General features: G+C 41.1%; 1 protein-coding gene across 1 annotated transcript in view; it reads left to right on the top strand.

Moving 5' to 3' along the window:
- The first annotated feature begins 4,272 nt into the window (after positions 1–4,272).
- Positions 4,273–9,612, top strand: part of DOK6 (docking protein 6) — a 388,437-nt gene continuing 383,097 nt past the window's right edge. The window contains exons 1-2 of the mRNA XM_019518785.1: positions 4,273–4,308; positions 4,570–4,677. Of these exons, the coding sequence (XP_019374330.1) occupies positions 4,273–4,308; positions 4,570–4,677 (144 nt within the window). The remainder of the gene's footprint in view (positions 4,309–4,569; positions 4,678–9,612) is intronic.

The following is a 9,612-nucleotide window of genomic DNA, read 5'->3' as shown; positions in this document are numbered from 1 at the left end:
CCTTCTACTGAAATGCACTATAATGATACATTTCACACCTTCTTCCAGCCATTGACTTCTTCAAATCTCTCCTTTCCCTAATTGCCTGAAAAAATAAATGTCAATGGATGTAAAATAATGACAGACCAAGGGAAAAGCATCTTTACAGTGTAGGTCTTTTCTCTGAAATATGCTACCACCTACTATCTTTTTTTTTAAACATGGGCACTGTCAGTTTCTGCTGATTGCAACAGCAGAGATGGCATAGAAGGAAGGAGGGAATAGTTTCAGTGTCCAGGTTCCAAACAATTTAGGTCAAAATTAATTCCCTAAACACCTCTCCTCCCCTTCCCTCCCCTAGAACAAATGGGAAGCTAAGGGGATTGAACTCAGAGAGCACCAACATAAAGTGCTTTCTACATACAGTCTTCTATCAATCCATTGGAATTTGCACAACAGAATGCTTCCAGATGAATGCAAAGCCTGTGGGGGCCTTATGAGAATTGCTTTAAGGGTAAATGGTATTCAGTACCACTGAATGAAGGGATTGACAGCTTTCATTAAAAGCTGGCCTCAAGCCTCCTTCCTGATCGTCAATATTTCAGTTCACAACCTATAGGCAAAAGCTTCCTCAGCATCCTCCAAAACTTAAGAAATAATTCTGTCTGAGATGCAAGAAAAGATGACAAGTTGTAGGCAGGAGGCACTCTGCTCTTTCACCACAGAGGCAGACATCTTAGACTGTCACAAGGAGGGAAATGTTAATTCCTTAATTAAATCTGGACAGCAAAGTAATCATTTCGAATATTCCTGTGGTGCAGTGTTTATCATATTCTTTTGAATCTATTCTGTATAACTATTATATGCAAGGTATAATCCTGCTCCCCTCCCCACACTTGATGGACTGAAACTGAAAAGAAGATCCAAGAATACTGATGAGGCACTCACTACAGAAGAAGCAAGATATAACAAGCAAGTTTTAATTAGACACTTGTTTTAACAAGTAAACATGGTTCAAAATAACATGCAAAACCCTGGCACTTTTGCACTTGGTGATGTGAAAGGGGAAAAATACCTTATCTGCATGCATTAATTTATTCATGTATTGAAGATTTACTTTGATGTAACATTGTTAGGAGATAGAATTTAAGGATGATTTTACAGTCTCGGTGAAGTAGTAGTTCCAGTGCTGAAACATCATTTCAGTACGTACTGTCTAAGATGGCACATGAAGAAATGGCATTAAACTACAGGAGATCAAAGGATATGATATTACCTGCACTTTCATCATAGGTCAGATAATATTCATGTGTTAGGTCAGTGATTCTTCAACCATAGTGTTGAAGAATCCTGGGGTGCTGTCAAGATCCTTCAACGGGTGCCAGGAGGTCTGAGGAGATAAGCTGTAAGTGCAAACTCAGGCTTCTTTTTGTCTGGCTGATCCCCCACCCCACTGCCTAGCTATTCTGCAAGGAAGTAAGCACTGAAAATATAATTTAGTCTTTGTAAATGGGGCTGTTCAGTTCACAAAAAGTAATGGAGGGGTACCTCATATCCAATGAAGGGTGCCTTAGGTCCAAAAAGTTTCAGAACCATTGTGTTTGGAGGTACAGTTTTACTTTCCAAAGCTTGAGAGAAAAATAGGTACCATTTCTTACCTTGTAGTAAAAAAAAGTTTACTTGCAGAGCATTTCTGTAAGCAGCAAATAGTCTCTTCTTTTCATTTAATTTTTTCATAATGAAACACAAATTGTCATGGAAGCCCTATTGGTGGTTTTAAGAGGGCACTTGATTTATTGCTAGCCTGCAGTCATTTGATATATTGACCGTAGACCATTACTATTATTATTTTACTTTAGTACATTAATTTAAACTTGATTTCTATGCTGATGTCATTTTGAGCAGCTCTTAGAATTGCTTAAATAGTAAACTGAACACATATTAAGGGGGGAAAAAAATCTACCCTGCAATCTATGCTCTTAACTCTGATTGATTTAAATAGGATTCATGGGATGGGTATTGAGTGGCTGGATTTGCTCTTTCAGAGCTGATTCTGCCACCCTTACTTATACCAAGTAGTCCAATTAAGTCTTTTGGGATATTTCACATATTTTCTTTTTAACTGTAGCTTTACCTGAGTGTCAAGAACTGTAAAACTTGTCATGCTGTACGTGGCTAGTAGGATGCCAGTTCAGTCCAGACAATCTCAATGGGTGTATATAATTTAGGAAAACAGGTATACATTTCTTTTTTTCTGTTTTCCTACCGGGAAAGTCAGGTTTATATTCTTTTTTATTCTGTTCCTTTCTCTTACTCTTTTTGTATCACTTTTTACATCTTCTCTTTAAGGTTGTCAATTTTTGGAGAAGGGGACTGACTTCTTTCTTTATGTATACTCACTGTAGAGCATAATGGGACCTTGATCCTGGTTGGAGTTTTCTGTACTTTTGCAGTGCAAATAATTGAATTAGAATGTAAATTTGATACTTTAAAGTATTTTCTATTGTCTTTAAGAAAACTGATTTTACCCTAGATCCATTTGAAAACAAATTAGCCTACAAATTGACTTCAACATTTTACTGTGTATACCTTCACAAAACCACTGTGGGTTTATGTAACAGAGCTTAAATATCGCAAAATTCCAGATGTAAAATATTTATTATCATTTGAAAACAGGGCTTGTTCCTTCATTGTTTTGTATGTCTAGGTGTTCAACAAACTAAGAACTTTTTTCACTTTTACCAGTTCATGAAGATACTTAGATAACCAAGGGTTAGTTTTAAATGTAGACCTACTCAGGAACATTCTAGTAAAATATGTGCATTTTCTAAATAAAACCTTCTATCTGTCAAGCTAGATTGCAGAAAAGTTAGTGTTGATAAACTGGACAAAATAGAATCATGGTTCTGTTGGAAATGTGCATAGTTTCTTGCCAGTTAAGTTGATAGGTTGTAGGGGGACCTGAACTTTTCAGACTCTATAACAGGGAAGCTCCACTTTTCAGAGAGACTGAAAGTCTGAGCTGTGGTAGGCCTAGTCAGTTCTCTGTGCAACAGGGGGTACATCTACATGTGCAAATAATACAGAAGCAGTTTACTCTTCAGTAAACTCTCCTGAGCATGTGTCTAAACGTGCTGCGACATGGGAGCAGATTTGCTACTCCCAGCAGCCCTTTAATGAGCCCCTGCAGCAGTCAGGGGGAGTTCTAGGCTCCCCCTGGGCCCAGGGCCTAGGAGACAGCTGTCTCCTAGTGGGGGCTGGGACATTGGAGCTGCCTCTGGGAACTGCCTGCTGTTGGAGTAGGCTGTAACCACCGTAGCCTGGACAGAGACAATGTCCCCCTGCCCTGGTAGCAGGGAGCTCCCAGACCCCGCTTCTATCATGGGACTGGGGCTGGGAGATTCTTATTTCCCAGCCTGAGCTCCATGGTTACATGGTTCCCTGAGCTGGGAAATGGTCATGGGGCTGGTACTGGGAGATCGGGATCTCCCAGCCCAGGTCCCATGACTGTGCAACTCAGTTTGAGATAAGGATCACTCAGCCCTAGTCCCGCATTCTCAGAGCAGGGGCTGGGAGCTCCCTGCTGCCAGGACAGGGGGACATATGTCCCCGCCTGGGCTCTTGTGGCAGAGCCCATCCTGGCAGCAGGCAGCTACTTGAGGCACAGAGAAAACTCCTGCCCCCTGCTACCCAGATAACCAGGAGCACATTTGTGCCCAGTCAGGAGTCTACACGTGCACTACTCCACAGTTACTAATCATGAGTAAATTTGCTGCTTGCTTTTGCAGGTGGCAAATTTACCCTTGATTAGAGCCAATTACTGCACAATAATAAGTGTCTGCACGTGTAGATGCATATGCTTACTGCACAGTAATTACTGTGCAATAAAGCATCTCCTGTAGGTGTGTCCAGGGTGTCTGAAATCCCTGAAAATCCTGGCTCAAAATGGAAACCCAGTTTGAGTCAGGGCACTTGCAGTCAAAACAGTTGCAAGGAATCTAGAAGTGCTAGTTTGAACTAGGGTTTCAGGGTTGCAGAATCTCAAGGCTCTTGGTTCATCTGTGGTTTACAGGGCTTCTGTGTTCCCAGATCTGTGTGAGCTCCCAAGTTTTATTATTTCAAAATGATTTTTTTTCCAGATTTTCCTTTCCATAGTAAATTTTTTAAAGTTCTATGTTTCACTCTGGAAGAACCTTTTGAGGTTTTCAGAATTTCTCTTAGAATAGAAATTCTGATTTTTGATCAGGACATGAAAAGAGATGAGCATTCTCTCATTTTATTAACCATACACAAATGTTTTCTACCTACAGCATAGATGGGATTAAAGGGGTTACACTACTCCAGTGCAATTAAATGGTGGGGTTTTGGAGTGGGAATAACATTACTATTGTTTCTGAGATGTTTGTTAAATGAGAGTGATTTTTTTTTAATGAGTTCACTTTGACTGAAATCAAACTAGCATATTAGTGTTTAAGTTGTGATTGTGGCTTCATATATAAGTTAAAATATCTCTTTAAATAAAGGGACATTTTTTACTGGTATTTATTACAAAATGATTAAATTCATGGCATCCCTTCATTTTTCTTACAGATTTTCAGGCGCTGCTGGTTGGTTTTCAAGAAGGCTTCCAGTAAAGGACCCAGACGGCTAGAAAAATTTCCAGATGAAAAGGCAGCCTATTTCAGGAATTTTCACAAGGTAAATTGCATCATCTGAGTAGACTTAGGCTCCAAGGAGCCTACTGCTTTTTGAGTGGGGGATATTTCTAATATGTCAAATCTTCAAAAGATGTTATGATGACAAGGTAGAAGGGTCTGATCCTGGGAATGCTGAATCAATGATAAAACTCTCACTGGGCACCTCTACACTTTCATTAATGCACCTTTGCTACTGCGTGTTAATTTTAGTACTTCTAATATGAGTTACTACATAAAGGTGCATTAGCCCACACTAGTGCATAGTAGCTAAGGCAATTTTTTTTTTTTGTGACACTTGATGCACAGTAGAATAGGCTACTGCACATTTACAGCCTCTCATGTCAATGTGCCCACTGATGTCAATTGAACAGAATTAAGCCTTAGGTTTTTTCTTCAAATAATCTAGAGAAATATATCCTTTTGTATATAAGAGAGTCATCTGATTTTAAAATTAATATTTGCATTGAAAATAGACTGATTTAGTGTCAAATGGCAAATAAGGTATTTTATCAAATAGCTAACAATTGTTAATAATTTTAAACATAAACCAATTTCTGAAAATGCTAAATGTGCCAGTTTTTGATTGTTTTTGATTGTTTCAGTATCTTATGTTTCCATATTATACTTCAGGGTTTACAGGCTGTGGGAATTGATCTTTGAAATGGAAATTGGCATTGCTACAGACCGTATTGATTTGAATGAGATCCTTATTGCTTTTTGTTGCAATTACTTTTGTGGTGAGGATACAAAGTATTTTGATATAAGCTTTCCTTTCAGCTACTATCATTATCCAATCTAGTGGTGCAGAAGGCATCAAATGGGGACAATAATAAAGACATCATGTTTCATACTTCTGTAACTACTTTTTACCCAGTGATCTCAAAGGAGATTACAAACATTTAGCCTGAATCAAGTCTTGAAACATTTCCATAAGTCAGAACGATCAGGGTGGAGGGGACCTCAAGTTTCATTTGGTCTAAGCGCATGCATGCATATAGGAATGCTACTCCTAAAGATATTGCACTGCAGCTGTTAAACTAAAGCAGAGGTGACTTACCTAAGGTCATACATCAGGACTGTAAATGTTAGGAGCAAAACTCATATTTCCTGAAGCCCAGTCTGGTGCTTGTCATCAGAGGAAGACAGATTCATTTTTAACTTTAGATGCAAGCTGGGGGATAGCCAAGCTGGGGGACGCAAGCTGGGGGACAGCCAAAGAGGAAGGACACAGAGAGGGTATTCAGGGAGGTGTTGAGAGGCTGGAATGATGTTGGGGTGGTGGGAAACTGAGGGTTATCAATGGGGGACTTAAGTGTCTATATACAAATGCTAGGAGTATGAGGAATACGCAGGAGGAACTGGCACTCCTGCTAGTAAATAGAGAATATGATTTCGATGGAATAACAGAGACCTGGTTGGATGCCATGCATGACTGGTCTTTATGCTTAGAGGGCTACAGGCTTCACAGAAGGGATTGGCTAGGGAAGAAGGAAGGAGGTGTAGCTCTCTATTTAAAGGAGCGGTATGCCTCCTTGGAGACCCATATTGGTTCAAGAGATGGGTGACTTGAGACCCTGTGGGTCAAGATATGGGGGGGATAAAGAGAAGGGGACTTGATGGTAGACTGCCACACCAGGAGGAGGAGCTGGATCTGGAATTTTCCAGAGAACTGATGGAGGCTGTATGTTTAAGGGACTTGGTTGTCATGGATGACCTCAGTTACCCTGACATCTGCTAGAGGAGCACTCGGACAGATCTGACTAGTCACACAGGTTTATGACCTGTGTGGAAAAACTTTATTTAGTACAGAAGGTGAATGGGCTGACCAGAGGGAAGGCTTTGTTGGATTTGGTTCTAGCCAAAGGGGAGGACCTAGTGGGAGCTCTGAAGATTAAGGGTAGTCTGGGAGATGGTGATCATGAGACAATAGAATTCACTCTCCCTTATATGGCAGGGAAATCAGCCAGTAGGGTAGAAGTGCTTGAATTCAGGAAGACTGACTTCATTGAGCTTAGGAAAATAGTGAGAGAGACCCTATGGGAAGAAGGACTGGAGGGGAAGGCAGTTCAGAAAGGGTGGTCATTCCTCAAAGGAGCAATCTTCAGAGCACAGAAAAGGTCCATTCTTGTATATAGGAAAGGTCGTAAAGGGGCCAGGAAGCCCTCTTGGCTTGCCAGAGGAGTCAAGGAGTGCTTAAAAAAGAAAAAGGAGGCTTATAGACAGTGGAAGCAAGGAGCAGTCACCAAGGAGGTATACACAACTATAACCCATATTTGTAGGGAGAGAATAAGGAAGGCAAGAGTGGTGACCAAAATCAGGTTGGCGACCGAAATCAAGTACAATGGGAAGTCCTTCTTTAGGTATATAAGGGCAGGAGGAAGACCAAGGGAAATGTGGCATCTTTGTAGAATGGGATGGGACAGCTGATAACAGACAGTCAGGAGAAAACTGAACTCTTTAATGGATACTTTTCATCAGTGTTCCTACATACAAATGGTGGTCACCCACCTGGTCGGACACTGGATGGATGCAGGGGTAGGGGTGCAATTGCCAACTCATGGTCAGGGTTGAACTAGTGAGGGAGCACTTAGAGCAGCTGAATGTCTTCAGGTCAGCAGGACTGGATGGACTGTACCCGAGAGTGCTGGGGGAATTGGCTGAAGCCATTGCGCGAACATTGGTAAAGGTATTTGAAGAATCATGGTGCTCGGGAGGGGTCCCAGAAGACTGGAAAAGGGCCAGTGGGGCACCAATCTTTAAGAAGGGGAGGAGAGAGAATCTGGGAAGCTATAGGCTGGTCAGTTTGACCTTGATACCTGGTAAAATTTTAGGGAAAAAATTAGCAAGAAGTCCATGAGAAACTGGCAGAAGGCATGGTGCTGGAGGATAGTCAATATGGTTTTGTTGCGGGCAGATCATGTCTGACCAACCTCATCGCCATCTGTGATCGAGTAACAAACCATTTAGATGTGGGAGATGTGGTTGATGTCATATACTTGAATTTTAAAAAGGCCTTTTATATGGTTTGCTATGATGCCCTTATAATAAAAAAATAAAATAAAAATAAAATAAAAAAAGCTGGGGGATTGTGTGCTGGCAGAGTCCATGGTCATGTGGGTTGGGAACTGGCCAAGGGGTTGAACCCAGAGAGTGTTAGTGGATGGGTCAGTATTGTCTTGGTGGGAGGTGGCCAGTGGTGTCCCACAGGGTTCTGTTCTTGGCCCCATGCTGTTCAACATCTTTATCTTTAAATGAAGATGTGGAAAGCACTCTATCCAAGTTTGTGGACAATACTGTTATGGGGAGAAGCGGTCATGCTAAGGGATGGGATGCAGATCCAAGCAGACCTGGACAAGCTGGAAGGGTTGGTGGAGCGGAACCAGATGCAGTTCAATAAGGATAAATGTAGAGTGCTTCATCTGAAGAGAAGTAACCAGTGATATGAATATTGGTTAGGAGATGTCCTGACCAGCATGATGGCTGAAAGGGAGCTAAGGTTTATGAACATGGGCTGCCAGTGCGACTCTGTAGTCAACAGAGCTGATAGCATACTGGGTTGCATTAGCTGATGCATTGCAAACAGGGCTAAGGAAGTGATACTTTCTCTCTACTCAGCACTGGTGAGACCCCAGCTGGAGTACTGTGTCCAGTTCTAGGTGCCACACTTCAAAAAAGATGCGGAGAATATTGAAAGGGTCCAGAGAAGGGCCACAAGAATGATTAAGGGCCCAGAGGACAAACCTCATGAGGAAAGACTAAGGGATGTGGGACTGTTCAGCCTGGAGAAGAGAAGACTGAGGGGAGACTTGGTGGCCATCCGTAAGTATGTAAGGGGTGAATATCAGGAGCGGGGGGAAAAATTGTTCACCAGGGAAGGACAAAGAGCAATAGCCATAAACTGTTAGAGAATAGTTTCAGGTTGGATGTAAGGATGAACTTGTTTACAGTAAGGGTGACCAGAATCTGGAGTAGAATCTGGAGGGAAGTGGTGCAGTCTCCAACCTTGGAAGTCTTCAAGAGGAGACTGGACAGACACCTTGCTGGGATCATTTGATCTCAGCAGTGTTCCTGCCCAGAGCAGGGGGGGTTGCCTCGATGATCTTTTGAGGTCCCTTCCAGCCCTTAATTTTTATGATTGTATTAACTGAATCTTTTGTACTTGTTACGAGATAAGCCTATTAAATGGGTCATGTACTGTTTCCTAGTAAGTATTTTGTCCACCAAACAAAAGTATCATATTACTTGCATTATTTGAAAGTGTCTGGTAAGGCAAGGCACAACCACAGCATATGACAAGTGTTTGGCTGGGTCAGAATCAGCATGAGCAAATCATTTTTCATGTGTACTGAAAATGGTATGAGTTCATACCAAGCAAAAATATTTTTATTTCTCTCCATGAAATGGAAGTGGGCCATTTTTAAATAAAAACCTATTCCCTTCTTCTGCGTTATTTATTCTCATTCATGAAGAAAGAAACAAAACAAATAGTTGGTTAAATTTATATAAACTGGTCATAAATACATTTTGAGTGGAAATTAGGAGGTTTTGGAACAGTGGGGTATTGGAAAAAGCCTTCCAGCTGAAGTAATTGAGATAACCTTGACTGCTTTTAAGAAAGATCTTTGAGCTTGTGGATAGGAATATATGATGAATTTGTCCTGTAATAGCATAGGACCAGCCTTGATGACTGAGTTCCCTTCCAGCGCTATGACCCCTATTTAGAGGCAGAAGTTTTTGTTTTCTTCTGTGTTGTTTTTTAAATGGAAAAAGCTAATGATAATGAGTATTTTTAAACAGTACCGTTGTATCCAGAGGGACCCCAAAACACACTGCAAGCTAATTTACCAACTATCTACTTCATATAAAAATATTTGAGGGATAAATATGGCAAATAATTAACACTGTACAGAAATGATATCATTTATGTGCAGTGCTA

Source organism: Gavialis gangeticus, unplaced genomic scaffold, assembly GCF_001723915.1.
Source record: "Gavialis gangeticus isolate Ggan-Ray unplaced genomic scaffold, GavGan_comp1, whole genome shotgun sequence".
Taxonomy (NCBI): Eukaryota; Metazoa; Chordata; order Crocodylia; family Gavialidae; genus Gavialis; species Gavialis gangeticus.
Note: the sequence above shows the minus strand (reverse complement) of the source record. Positions and strands in the feature narration are given on the sequence as shown.